Genomic DNA, 15301 nt, shown 5'->3' with positions numbered 1-15301 from the left:
CAAACAAACCATGGAACACTCTCATGTATGTATATACATATATTTCTGCACAAAACTATTTTCTGTATGTTTATTGTGAACGAGTACAGTGATGGGTATGGCCCTGGCTTTCGTATTGCAATTTATTGGAATAATGATTCAAGTATAGCGATATCCTTTTGTCACCTTTCAGGCAGGTTTTGGCTAGTGTAAATAGGCAGACCAGAATCCTATGATCATGGGTTTCAAGCCTTGATTTGCCTCATTGTTTCCAGGTTTGTCAGTACCCTACCATCTGCCAGCCGCGTCATGTCAAAAGACGTTAATAGATGGGACTTATTGTTTCCTTACCTCGCACTCAACACTAAGGGGCTAAAAACATGGACTGGTTGCTTCGGAGTCGGTATACTGTGTCCGAGTGTACTCATGTTTACCTGCGGCATGGTTTCTCCGTGGGCTTGCACTATAATTCAGCATACACATGTGCACGCTGCTATATAAGTGCCGAAATATTTAACATGCCATTAAACCTCATTTCTCCTCACTTAAAAAAACTTGTAGGGGTGTCATGATAAAATTGATATATCGATATATTGCAATTGGTAAGCACTTAAAGTAAAAAAACGATTGTTAAATCAGTTTCCGATCAATAATATCCATTTCAGTTAGGAATATTGATAGTTTCAATTTGTATTTACCATATCATGCAATTGTGAACGCAGCAGTGTGAGGATTAAAGTTAAATGCCCTTGATGCTTAGCAACCGGTCTTTCTTAAAGTAAAACAGCGGTGGGTAACAGTCAAGCAGAGTTTGTGACAAACTTGGGTGGAAAATCGAGTGTCTTATTGTTATCACATTCAAAGGAAACTTCAGTTCCAAGGTTAAATTCAACTCTAAAATTCATCTAAAATGATACACTGAAAACTTTCGATATTTATTGCTGTAGTTGCTTGCAATATCAATGGTTATCGCAATAGTTTCTTTCAATATCGGGGCGGTCGGGTAGCCTAGTGGTTAAAGCGTTCGCTCGACACGCCGAAGACCCGGGTTCGATTCCCGACATGAGTACAATGTGTGAAGCCCATTTCTGGTGTCTCCTGCCGTGATATTGCTGGAATATTGCTAAAAGCTGCGTAAAACCATACTCACTCACTCACTCACTCTTTCAATATCAATAGTTATCGCAAAAGTGATTTCCAGACCAATAGTTCCCCCTACCCTGTTGTGTTGGCAGTTCTTGAAGACGAGTCGGAGCTGAAGCACCTTGCCAAGGCTGACACAGTCCTATACAAGAAGGAGCAGGCAGAGGAGGCCACTCTGTACAAGGTGGGTGGGTCAGAACGTTTTCATTTAGTTCCTGGCCATGTTGAACCTGGCAGGGATTTATCTTGACCTGCACACAGGAAGAATATCTCGAAGCCTACAGCAGTTCAATGGGAATTACATGTCACGGGGGCGGTCGGGTGGCCTCGTGGTTAAAGTGTTCGCTCGTCACGCCGAAGACCCGGGTTCAATTCCCGACATGGGTACAATGTGTGAAGCCCATTTCTGGTGTCCCCCGCTGTGATATTGCTGGAATATTGTTAAAAGCGGCGTAAAACCATACTCACTCACTCACTATGAATGCCCTGACTCTTGTCATATTGTTTACGTCCCCTTCAACAACCCATTCTTGCTGTAAAAGGCGACTAACGGGATCGGGTGGTCAGACTCTCTAACTTGGTTGATGCATGTCATTGATCCCAATGGATCGATGCTCATGATGTCAATCACTGGATTTTCTGGTCCAGACTCGATTATTGACAGACTGCCATCACATAGCTGAAATATTGCTGTGGATCGATGCTCATGATGTCAATCACTAGATTGCCTGGTCCCGACTCGATTATTGACAGACCGCCCTCATATAGCTGTAATATTGCTGTGTGCGACGTTAAACAACAACAACAACAAAAGTTATCGGTTTTGGTTAGTGATTCCCAGGCCAATGGTCACCCCTAAACAATCACCTCATGAAATTTCAGGGCAAGCCAAAGTTGAGTAAACCGAAGAAGGAGAAGAAGAAATCTAAACAGGTCCTCAATGTGGAGGTGAATTTCTCCGACCGTCGAGAAGACCAGCTGCTTGGGGAACACTCCGTACTGAGTGACACGGAGGACGACACGTGTGCTCCCAGAATGTAAGACAAGCTACACTAGTCTGCATGAAACTTGGCGTTGAGAGTTAGAAGATGCGCCTTATGTGTAACATGCTCTCAGTACATACAGACCGGAGTAGCACAGGTCTTCAGCAACCCATGCTTGCTGTCAGAGGCGGCTATGCTTGACGTAAGAGGCGGCTATGCTTGACGTAAGAGGCGGCTATGCTTGTCGTAAGAGGCGGCTATGCTTGTCGTAAGAGGCGATTAATGTGATCGGGTGGTCAGGCTCCTTGCCTTTGTTGACGCATGTCGTCGTATCGCAATTGCGTGGATCGATGCTCATGATGTCACTGGATTGTCTGGTCCAGACTTTAATATTGACAGACTGCTGTCAAATAGCTGGAATATTGCTGTGGATCGATGCTCATGATGTCAATCACTGGATTGTCTGGTCCAGACTTTATTATTGACAGACCACCATCAAATAGCTGGAATATTGCTGTGGATCGATGCTCATGATGTCAATCACATGGAATGTCTGTTCCAGACTTTATTATTGACAGACCGCAGTCAAATAGCTGGAATATTGCTGAGTAGGCATTAAACAACAAACAAAACCTATCATTACTGACTTCACCGTTCACAGGACCACCACAGTTTGATCTCTATTGTTTAACATGCTCTCATTTCAGACCAAGGGCCACATATAATAGTGACAACCCTTTTTCTGTCCCTCCAAGTTTACATCAAAAGGTTCAGGATTTTAATTCGGTTTATGACCAGTCCATCAACCCCCAGAACAACAAGCACAACGAAGTGGCCAACAATCTCTTTGTGTAAGTAGTAGTGCTGTTACCATTCACGCAAGTATTCGGTGAATTGAATGCTTGTCTCCCCCATGAACATCCGGGTAAGAAATAGCCTTCAGCAACCCATGCTTGTCTCCTGTGAAAATCTGGGTTAGAAGTAGTCTTGAGCAACCCATGCTTGTCTCCTGTGAACATCTAGGTTAGAAATAGTCTTGAGCAACCCATGCTTGTCTCCCCCTGTGAACATTAGGGTTAGAAATAGTCTTAAGCAACCCATGCTTGTCTCCCCTGTGAACATCTGGGTTAGAAGTAGTCATGAGCAACCCATGCTTGTCTCCCCTTTGAACATCCGAGTTAGAAGTAGTCTTAAGCAACCCATGCTTGTCTCCCCTGTGAACATCCGAGTTAGAAGTAGTCTTAAGCAACCCATGCTTGTCTCCCCTGTGAACATCTGGGTTAGAAGTAGTCATGAGCAACCCATGCTTGTCTCCCCCTGTGAACATCTGGGTTAGAAGTAGTCATGAGCAACCCATGCTTGTCTCCCCTGTGAACATCCGAGTTAGAAGTAGTCTTGAGCAACCCATGCTTGTCATAAGAGGCAACTAACGGGATCGGATGGTCAGACTTGGTTGATGAATGCCATTATATCCCACTTACATAGATTGATGCTCATGTCGTCAATCACTGGATTGTCTGGTCCATACTTCATTATTTACAGACCACTTCATATAGCTTGAATATTGCTGAGTGCAAGAAACCAACTTGAATGTACAATGTTCTGCCCCCAGGTATTTTGCGGAGCTGCTAGGTGAGCATGGCCCTCTGCATGTGAACGATTCTGTGTTGACCAAGGAGCTTGAGGACTTCCCCATGGAGGCGCGGGAGGTCATAGACACTTACGGAGGTCTTCGAGGCTTCCTGCAGCAGTCGTTGAAGTTCGGACTTATAGACAACTATGTGTGTTTGTTAAAAGACGCTGTGCATGCTCGGTCGCTGGCCGTGGCACACAAGACCGAGTATCCCACCTTGGGCGCTAAACAGACTGTTCCGAGTGATGTGAAAACTAAACCGCGGTCTGTGAATAGTGTTGTGTCGTCGGATGTGAATAAAGCTTCTAAGGTGTCGCTGAACCCTGCCGCCCAGGAGTTCAAGCCACAGCCTAGTGCTGGTGTGTTTGTGGAACATTGTGTCAATAAGGATCCTTTTGTGATTAATGCTATGAATTCGTGTGAAGCCAGATGTGAGATAGATAAGCTTGTGAAAACGGTCAGTGCAGCCCCCAGGGTTAAACCATCCACATATAATTCTCTGGATGACTTTTCTCTGCCCTCACAGCCAAATAGTAGCAAAAGTGCGGAAAAGACGCTTTTAGAAAACATGGACGACATAGACGATTTTCAGTTGTGTGCCGACGATTTAGAGGATGACTTAGAGACTACGAACAATTTTAGTGAACCTGATTGGAGCAGGGAAAGTTGGGAGGGAGGAAGTGACAGTGTGTCGGAAAGTATTTCTTTGGCAAAGATTCGTGGTGTGGGTTCTAAAATCTTGGATTCAGCTCTTGCACCCAGTAGTGTCAAATCGGATGACCTTGACCCTAGCCGTTGCAGTTCAAGGTCATCTCATTCTGAGTTAGGTGAATTTGAACTTGGTTATCGCACTGTTTCCCCAGCTCTCCAGAGTCAAGGTTTCAAATCAGCCTATTCCAGAACCACTGTGCAGAAGGAGGTTTCAAATGATGTTTTTTCTTCCAGTTCATTTCACAATTCTGACAGCTTGCATGGAAACCTGGATTTATTGGATACCAAACGCAAAAATTCATTGGATAAAACTATCATTCCTCCGCATCCTTTTTTGAGTTCTTCATCTAAAGATGCTTTTGGTTCCTTTGACTCCCGACCTAGCAGTTGTGATAGCCCCCTGGCCCATGGGTGTGGTGACGCATCAGAGAGCAGCGTGACCAGCATCTGGGGCAGTAGCCCCACCCCCATTTACCCCAAAGCCTCCCAGGATAACGGATTCAACACATTCCAGGACAGACTGACCAAGACGGCCCAGCAGTCTGTGTACTCCCCCTTCCCCAGCCTCGCGTCTCTTCAGTCCCAGGACAACACCAGCTCAACATGGTCGCCAGCGGACGGACTCGAGCCCAACACGGCCTCCAGTTTCACAGCTGCAAACACGCCAGAGTCGTATTCGTTGTTTGGACTGGACAAGAGTTCGGTGTTTTCCCAGGACCACAACTGGCTGAAGCCGAAGTCGTCGGTGGATGTGCAAGTGCAGACGGTGTACCGCGGCGTGTCCGTGTCGACCAACACGGACCTGGACATCAACAGCCTGTTCCTCCACTACAAGGCCATGCAGGAGCAGCACACGCAGCTCGTCGCCACACTGCACAAAGCCCAGGAGGAGAAGATCAGTCTTACGGTAAGGAGGGGCGGTCGGGTAGCCTAGTGGTCAAAACGTTCGTTCGTCACGCCGAAGACCTGGGTTTGATTCCCGACATGGGTACAATGTGTGAAGCCAATTTCTGGTGTCCCCTGTCGTGATATTGCGGGAATATTGCTGAAAGCGGCGTAAAAGCATACTCACTCACTCACTTACGGTAAGGCGGAGCTCCAGGGCCCTGGTCCACAACGTGGTGTTAGCGCTAAGAGGGGTAGTGGGGTAGCCTGGTGGTAAAAGAATTGGCTTGTCATGTCGAAGGCTCGTGTTGGATATGTGTATAGGTCAAGATGTCAGTGAAGGTCAATTTGCTGTTTGCATAGGTGCATTGATTTCCATATAGGGACATATGTTATACTTGTTCATGAGCAAAGCCTAGTGGTTAAAGCGTTAGCTCGTCACGCCAAAGACCCGTGTTGGATTCCCCACGTGTACGATGTGTGAAGCACATTATCTGGTGTACCCCTCCGTGATGTTGCTGGAATATTGCTAAAAGTGGCGTAAAACCATACTCACTCACTTACTCACTCATTTAGCGCTAAGGTGATCGCTCCTCCCACACTTTAGCATAGGCTTACAACAATCTTTCTCCGTTCCAGTGAACAATGCTTTCATAGCAGCATCAACGTAAGTTGCCACTTTTGAATACAAATACACAGTGCCATAAGTATTTTTGTAGCCGTCGTTCGTTCGTTCGTTCGTTCGTTCGTTCGTTCGTTCGTTCGTATAATTTTAAAAATTGCATAACTTTGACCTAGCTTTGATTAAAATCTGTGAACAGAAAAATATAATTTAAAAAATCTGGCCTTTTGTTGTGGGTTTGTTATGGAGCACGATGGCATCCACACCCAGACAAGAGTACCATCAAAGGAGTATTTGTTAACAGGCAACAACTGTTAAAGTATGGGATTCAATATATAAACAAATTGTTTTAGAATATAATGTTGGAGTCAGTCTGTCTTGATCTGTGTATGTCAGATTTGATATTTATACCAAAGATAATGGACCCGTGAAGATTCCGGGGTCAGCAACCCATGCTTGCCGTAAAAGGCGACTATGCTTGTCGTAAAAGGCAACTAACAGGATCGGGTGGTCAGGCTCGCTGCCTTGGTTGATGCATGTCATCGATCCCAATTGCGTGGACCGATGTTCATGATGTAAATCACTGGATTGTCTGGTCCAGACTCGATTATTTACAGACCGCCGTCATATAGCTGGAATATTGCTGAGTGCGGTGTTAAACAACAAATAACGCTGCTCTGATGCAAGTTAATATTGGTTTGTGCAACTTAAGGTTATGAGCAGACTGCATTAAAAGCAGACGGCAATGTTTTCATTAAACAGGCTAATAAATATCACTGAGTGCGGCTTCAAATTTATGCCATGCATACAAGATATTTACAGACCGCCGTCATATAGCTGGAATATTGCAAACCAAACCAAAAAAACAAAGATAATGAGACAGTAATTAAACCCGCCTTGTAATGCAGGCAGCCACCAAACAGTTGATGCTGGAGAAGATGAAGACAACGCAGGAGCAGCAGATGTACGTGCAGCAGGTGGAGCTGCTGAAGCAGCAGATAGGGGCCCTCCAACAGCTCAACCACAGGTCAGCACCACGTCTGTCTCTCCTCATACCCCTCTCCTGCGTCATCCTACTGGCTCATACCCCTCTCCTGCGTCATCCTACTGGCTCTCATACCCCTCTCCTGCGTCATCCTACTGGCTCTCATACCCCTCTCCTGCGTCATCCTACTGGCTCTCATACCCCTCTCCTGCGTCATCCTACTGGCTCTCATACCCCTCTCCTGCGTCATCCTACTGGCTCTCATACCCCTCTCCTGCGTCATCCTACTGGCTCTCATACCCCTCTCCTGCGTCATCCTACTGGCTCATACCCCTCTCCTGCGTCATCCTACTGGCTCATACCCCTCTCCTGCGTCATCCTACTGGCTCTCATACCCCTCTCCTGCGTCATCCTACTGGCTCATACCCCTCTCCTGCGTCATCCTACTGGCTCATACCCCTCTCCTGCGTCATCCTACTGGCTCATACCCCTCTCCTGCGTCATCCTACTGGCTCTCATACCCCTCTCCTGCGTCATCCTACTGGCTCTCATACCCCTCTCCTGCGTCATCCTACTGGCTCATACCCCTCTCCTGCGTCATCCTACTGGCTCATACCCCTCTCCTGCGTCATCCTACTGGCTCTCATACCCCGCTCCTGCGTCATCCTACTGGCTCTCATACCCCTCTCCTGCGTCATCCTACTGGGTCTCGTACCCCTCTCCTGCGTCATCCTACTGGCTCTCATACCCCTCTCCTGCGTCATCCTACTGGCTCATACCCCTCTCCTGCGTCATCCTACTGGCTCATACCCCTCTCCTGCGTCATCCTACTGGCTCTCATACCCCTCTCCTGCGTCATCCTACTGGCTCTCATACCCCTCTCCTGCGTCATCCTACTGGCTCATACCCCTCTCCTGCGTCATCCTACTGGCTCATACCCCTCTCCTGCGTCATCCTACTGGCTCATACCCCTCTCCTGCGTCATCCTACTGGCTCTCATACCCCTCTCCTGCGTCATCCTACTGGGTCTCATACCCCTCTCCTGCGTCATCTACTGGCTCTCATACCCCTCTCCTGCGTCATCTACTGGCTCTCATACCTCTCTCCTGCGTCATCTACTGGCTCTCATACCCCTCTCCTGCGTCATCCTACTGGCTCTCATACCCCTCTCCTGCGTCATCCTACTGGCTCTCATACCCCTCTCCTGTGTCATCCTACTGGCTCTCATACCCCTCTCCTGCGTCATCCTACTGGCTCTCATACCCCTCTCCTGCGTCATCCTACTGGCTCTCATACCCCTCTCCTGCGTCATCCTACTGGCTCTCATACCCCTCTCCTGCGTCATCCTACTGGCTTATACCCCTCTCCTGCGTCATCCTACTGGCTCTCATACCCCTCTCCTGCGTCATCCTACTGGCTCTCATACCCCTCTCCTGCGTCATCCTACTGGCTCATACCCCTCTCCTGCGTCATCCTACTGGCTCTCATACCCCTCTCCTGCGTCATCCTACTGGCTCTCATACCCCTCTCCTGCGTCATCCTACTGGCTCTCATACCCCTCTCCTGCGTCATCCTACTGGGTCTCATACCCCTCTCCTGCGTCATCCTACTGGCTCTCATACCCCTCTCCTGCGTCATCCTACTGGCTCATACCCCTCTCCTGCGTCATCCTACTGGCTCTCATACCCCTCTCCTGTGTCATCCTACTGGCTCTCATACCCCTCTCCTGCGTCATCCTACTTGCTCTCATACCCCTCTCCTGCGTCATCCTACTGGCTCATACCCCTCTCCTGCGTCATCCTACTGGCTCATACCCCTCTCCTGCGTCATCCTACTGGCTCTCATACCCCTCTCCTGCGTCATCCTACTGGCTCTCATACCCCTCTCCTGCGTCATCCTACTGGCTCTCATACCCCTCTCCTGCGTCATCCTACTGGCTCATACCCCTCTCCTGCGTCATCCTACTGGCTCATACCCCTCTCCTGCGTCATCCTACTGGCTCATACCCCTCTCCTGCGTCATCCTACTGGCTCTCATACCCCTCTCCTGCGTCATCCTACTGGGTCTCATACCCCTCTCCTGCGTCATCTACTGGCTCTCATACCCCTCTCCTGCGTCATCTACTGGCTCTCATACCTCTCTCCTGCGTCATCTACTGGCTCTCATACCCCTCTCCTGCGTCATCCTACTGGCTCTCATACCCCTCTCCTGCGTCATCCTACTGGCTCTCATACCCCTCTCCTGCGTCATCCTACTGGCTCTCATACCCCTCTCCTGCGTCATCCTACTGGCTCTCATACCCCTCTCCTGCGTCATCCTACTGGCTCTCATACCCCTCTCCTGCGTCATCCTACTGGCTCTCATACCCCTCTCCTGCGTCATCCTACTGGCTTATACCCCTCTCCTGCGTCATCCTACTGGCTCTCATACCCCTCTCCTGCGTCATCCTACTGGCTCTCATACCCCTCTCCTGCGTCATCCTACTGGCTCATACCCCTCTCCTGCGTCATCCTACTGGCTCTCATACCCCTCTCCTGCGTCATCCTACTGGCTCTCATACCCCTCTCCTGCGTCATCCTACTGGCTCTCATACCCCTCTCCTGCGTCATCCTACTGGGTCTCATACCCCTCTCCTGCGTCATCCTACTGGCTCTCATACCCCTCTCCTGCGTCATCCTACTGGCTCATACCCCTCTCCTGCGTCATCCTACTGGCTCTCATACCCCTCTCCTGTGTCATCCTACTGGCTCTCATACCCCTCTCCTGCGTCATCCTACTTGCTCTCATACCCCTCTCCTGCGTCATCCTACTGGCTCTCATACCCCTCTCCTGCGTCATCCTACTTGCTCTCATACCCCTCTCCTGCGTCATCCTACTGGCTCATACCCCTCTCCTGTGTCATCCTACTGGCTCTCATACCCCTCTCCTGCGTCATCCTACTGGCTCTCATACCCCTCTCCTGCGTCATCCTACTGGCTCTCATACCCCTCTCCTGTGTCATCCTACTGGCTCTCATACCCCTCTCCTGCGTCATCCTACTGGCACTCATACCCCTATCCTGAGTCATCCTACTGGCTCTCATACCCCTCTCCTGCGTCATCCTACTGGCTCTCATACCCCTCTCCTGCGTCATCCTACTGGCTCTCATACCCCTCTCCTGCGTCATCCTACTGGCTCTCATACCCCTCTCCTGCGTCATCCTACTGGCTCATACCCCTCTCCTGCGTCATCCTACTGGCTCTCATACCCCTCTCCTGCGTCATCCTACTGGCTCATACCCCTCTCCTGTGTCATCCTACTGGCTCTCATACCCCTCTCCTGCGTCATCCTACTGGCTCTCATACCCCTCTCCTGCGTCATCCTACTGGCTCTCATACCCCTCTCCTGTGTCATCCTACTGGCTCTCATACCCCTCTCCTGCGTCATCCTACTGGCACTCATACCCCTATCCTGCGTCATCCTACTGGCTCTCATACCCCTCTCCTGCGTCATCCTACTGGCTCTCATACCCCTCTCCTGCGTCATCCTACTGGCTCTCATACCCCTCTCCTGCGTCATCCTACTGGCTCATACCCCTCTCCTGCGTCATCCTACTGGCTCATACCCCTCTCCTGCGTCATCCTACTGGGTCTCATACCCCTCTCCTGCGTCATCCTACTGGCTCTCATACCCCTCTCCTGCGTCATCCTACTGGCTCATACCCCTCTCCTGCGTCATCCTACTGGCTCTCATACCCCTCTCCTGCGTCAACCTATTGGCTCTCATACCCCTCTCCTGCGTCATCCTACTGGCTCTCATACCCCTCTCCTGCGTCATCCTATTGGCTCTCATACCCCTCTCCTGCGTCATCCTACTGGGTCTCATACCCCTCTCCTGCGTCATCCTACTGGCTCTCATACCCCTCTCCTGCGTCATCCTACTGGCTCTCATACCCCTCTCCTGCGTCATCCTACTGGCTCTCATACCCCTCTCCTGCGTCATCCTACTGGCTCATACCCCTCTCCTGCGTCATCCTACTGGCTCATACCCCTCTCCTGCGTCATCCTACTGGCTCATACCCCTCTCCTGCGTCATCCTACTGGCTCTCATACCCCTCTCCTGCGTCATCCTACTGGCTCTCATACCCCTCTCCTGTGTCATCCTACTGGCTCTCATACCCCTCTCCTGCGTCATCCTACTGGCACTCATACCCCTATCCTGAGTCATCCTACTGGCTCTCATACCCCTCTCCTGCGTCATCCTACTGGCTCTCATACCCCTCTCCTGCGTCATCCTACTGGGTCTCATACCCCTCTCCTGCGTCATCCTACTGGGTCTCATACCCCTCTCCTGCGTCATCCTACTGGCTCATACCCCTCTCCTGCGTCATCCTACTGGCTCATACCCCTCTCCTGCGTCATCCTACTGGCTCATACCCCTCTCCTGCGTCATCCTACTGGCTCTCATACCCCTCTCCTGCGTCATCCTACTGGCTCATACCCCTCTCCTGCGTCATCCTACTGGCTCATACCCCTCTCCTGCGTCATCCTACTGGCTCATACCCCTCTCCTGCGTCATCCTACTGGCTCTCATACCCCTCTCCTGTGTCATCCTACTGGCTCTCATACCCCTCTCCTGCGTCATCCTACTGGCTCTCATACCCCTATCCTTAGTCATCCTACTGGCTCTCATACCCCTCTCCTGCGTCATCCTACTGGGTCTCATACCCCTCTCCTGCGTCATCCTACTGGGTCTCATACCCCTCTCCTGCGTCATCCTACTGGGTCTCATACCCCTCTCCTGCGTCATCCTACTGGCTCATACCCCTCTCCTGCGTCATCCTACTGGCTCTCATACCCCTCTCCTGCGTCAACCTACTGGGTCTCATACCCCTCTCCTGAGTCATCCTACTGGCTCTCATACCCCTCTCCTGCGTCATCCTACTGGCTCTCATACCCCTCTCCTGAGTCATCCTACTGGGTCTCATACCCCTCTCCTGCGTCATCCTACTGGATCATACCCCTCTCCTGCGTCATCCTACTGGCTCATACCCCTCTCCCGCGTCATCCTACTGGCTCATACCCCTCTCCTGCGTCATCCTACTGGCTCTCATACCCCTCTCCTGCGTCATCCTACTGGCTCATACCCCTCTCCTGCGTCATCCTACTGGCTCATACCCCTCTCCTGCGTCATCCTACTGGCTCTCATACCCCTCTCCTGTGTCATCCTACTGGCTCTCATACCCCTCTCCTGCGTCATCCTACTGGCTCTCATACCCCTATCCTGAGTCATCCTACTGGCTCTCATACCCCTCTCCTGCGTCATCCTACTGGGTCTCATACCCCTCTCCTGCGTCATCCTACTGGGTCTCATACCCCTCTCCTGCGTCATCCTACTGGCTCATACCCCTCTCCTGCGTCATCCTACTGGCTCATACCCCTCTCCTGCGTCATCCTACTGGCTCTCATACCCCTCTCCTGCGTCATCCTACTGGCTCTCATACCCCTCTCCTGCGTCATCCTACTTGCTCTCATACCCCTCTCCTGCTCATCCTACTGGCTCTCATACCCCTCTCCTGCGTCATCCTATTGGCTCTCATACCCCTCTCCTGCTCATCCTACTGGCTCATACCCCTCTCCTGCGTCATCCTACTGGCTCATACCCCTCTCCTGCGTCATCCTACTGGCTCTCATACCCCTCTCCTGCGTCATCCTACTGGCTCTCAAACCCCTCTCCTGCGTCATCCTACTGGCTCATACCCCTCTCCTGCGTCATCCTACTGGCTCATACCCCTCTCCTGCGTCATCCTACTGGCTCTCAAACCCCTCTCCTGCGTCATCCTACTGGCTCTCATACCCCTCTCCTGCGTCATCCTACTGGCTCATACCCCTCTCCTGCGTCATCCTACTGGCTCATACCCCTCTCCTGCGTCATCCTACTGGCTCATACCCCTCTCCTGCGTCATCCTACTGGCTCATACCCCTCTCCTGCGTCATCCTACTGGCTCTCATACCCCTCTCCTGAGTCATCCTACTGGCTCTCATACCCCTCTCCTGCGTCATCCTACTGGCTCTCATACCCCTCACCTGAGTCATCCTACTGGCTCTCAAACCCCTCTCCTGCGTCATCCTACTGGCTCTCATACCCCTCTCCTGCGTCATCCTACTGGCTCTCATACCCCTCTCCTGCGTCATCCTACTGGCTCTCATACCCCTCTCCTGCGTCATCCTACTGGCTCTCATACCCCTCTCCTGCGTCATCCTACTGGCTCATACCCCTCTTCTGAGTCATCCTACTGGCTCTCATACCCCTCTCCTGCGTCATCCTACTGGCTCTCATACCCCTCTCCTGCGTCATCCTACTGGGTCTCATACCCCTCTCCTGCGTCATCCTACTGGCTCATACCCCTCTCCTGCGTCATCCTACTGGCTCTCATACCCCTCTCCTGCGTCATCCTACTGGCTCATACCCCTCTCCTGCGTCATCCTACTGGCTCATACCCCTCTCCTGCGTCATCCTACTGGCTCATACCCCTCTCCTGCGTCATCCTACTGGCTCTCATACCCCTCTCCTGCGTCATCCTACTGGCTCTCATACCCCTCTCCTGTGTCATCCTACTGGCTCTCATACCCCTCTCCTGCGTCATCCTACTGGCACTCATACCCCTATCCTGAGTCATCCTACTGGCTCTCATACCCCTCTCCTGCGTCATCCTACTGGCTCTCATACCCCTCTCCTGCGTCATCCTACTGGGTCTCATACCCCTCTCCTGCGTCATCCTACTGGGTCTCATACCCCTCTCCTGCGTCATCCTACTGGCTCATACCCCTCTCCTGCGTCATCCTACTGGCTCTCATACCCCTCTCCTGCGTCAACCTACTGGGTCTCATACCCCTCTCCTGAGTCATCCTACTGGCTCTCATACCCCTCTCCTGCGTCATCCTACTGGCTCTCATACCCCTCTCCTGAGTCATCCTACTGGGTCTCATACCCCTCTCCTGCGTCATCCTACTGGCTCATACCCCTCTCCTGCGTCATCCTACTGGCTCATACCCCTCTCCTGCGTCATCCTACTGGCTCATACCCCTCTCCTGCGTCATCCTACTGGCTCATACCCCTCTCCTGCGTCATCCTACTGGCTCTCATACCCCTCTCCTGCGTCATCCTACTGGGTCTCATACCCCTCTCCTGCGTCATCCTACTGGGTCTCATACCCCTCTCCTGCGTCATCCTACTGGGTCTCATACCCCTCTCCTGCGTCAACCTACTGGGTCTCATACCCCTCTCCTGCGTCATCCTACTGGCTCTCATACCCCTCTCCTGCGTCATCCTACTGGCTCATACCCCTCTCCTGCGTCATCCTACTGGCTCTCATACCCCTCTCCTGCGTCATCCTACTGGCTCTCATACCCCTCTCCTGCGTCATCCTACTGGCTCATACCCCTCTCCTGCGTCATCCTACTGGCTCTCATACCCCTCACCTGCGTCATCCTACTGGCTCTCATACCCCTCTCCTGCGTCATCCTACTGGCTCTCATACCCCTCTCCTGCGTCAACCTACTGGGTCTCATACCCCTCTCCTGAGTCATCCTACTGGCTCTCATACCCCTCTCCTGCGTCATCCTACTGGCTCTCATACCCCTCTCCTGCGTCATCCTACTGGGTCTCATACCCCTCTCCTGCGTCATCCTACTGGGTCTCATACCCCTCTCCTGCGTCATCCTACTGGCTCTCATACCCCTCTCCTGCGTCATCCTATTGGCTCTCATACCCCTCTCCTGCGTCATCCTACTGGCTCTCATACCCCTCTCCTGCGTCATCCTACTGGCTCTCATACCCCTCTCCTGCGTCATCCTACTGGCTCTCATACCCCTCTCCTGCGTCATCCTACTGGCTCATACCCCTCTCCTGCGTCATCCTACTGGCTCTCATACCCCTCTCCTGCGTCATCTACTGGCTCTCATACCCCTCTCCTGCGTCATCCTACTGGCTCATACCCCTCTCCTGCATCATCCTACTGGCTCTCATACCCCTCTCCTGCGTCATCTACTGGCTCTCATACCCCTCTCCTGCGTCATCCTACTGGCTCTCATACCCCTCTCCTGCGTCATCCTACTGGCTCTCATACCCCTCTCCTGCGTCATCTACTGGCTCTCATACCCCTCTCCTGCGTCATCCTACTGGCTCTCATACCCCTCTCCTGCGTCATCCTACTGGCTCTCATACCCCTCTCCTGCATCATCCTACTGGCTCTCATACCCCTCTCCTGCGTCATCCTACTGGCTCTCATACCTCTCTCCTGCGTCATCCTACTGGCTCTCATACCCCTCTCCTGCGTCATCTACTGGCTCTCATACCCCTGTCCTGCGTCATCCTACTGG

The 15301-nt window shown here is 51.8% G+C and overlaps 1 protein-coding gene across 1 annotated transcript in view; it reads left to right on the top strand.

The window, feature by feature from the left end:
* The window catches only part of LOC139472738 (E3 ubiquitin-protein ligase TTC3-like), an 80512-nt gene that overhangs the window by 49627 nt on the left and 15584 nt on the right, over window positions 1–15301 (top strand). Inside the window, exons 24-28 of the mRNA XM_071255198.1 lie at window positions 1215–1306; window positions 2005–2159; window positions 2813–2956; window positions 3718–5356; window positions 6865–6983. Coding sequence (XP_071111299.1) covers window positions 1215–1306; window positions 2005–2159; window positions 2813–2956; window positions 3718–5356; window positions 6865–6983 — 2149 coding nt within the window. The remainder of the gene's footprint in view (window positions 1–1214; window positions 1307–2004; window positions 2160–2812; window positions 2957–3717; window positions 5357–6864; window positions 6984–15301) is intronic.

The sequence above is a fragment of the Haliotis cracherodii genome, unplaced genomic scaffold (genome assembly GCF_022045235.1).
Source record: "Haliotis cracherodii isolate W230 unplaced genomic scaffold, xgHalCrac1.p SCAF_25, whole genome shotgun sequence".
Classification (NCBI taxonomy): domain Eukaryota; kingdom Metazoa; phylum Mollusca; class Gastropoda; order Lepetellida; family Haliotidae; genus Haliotis; species Haliotis cracherodii.
Note: the sequence above shows the minus strand (reverse complement) of the source record. Positions and strands in the feature narration are given on the sequence as shown.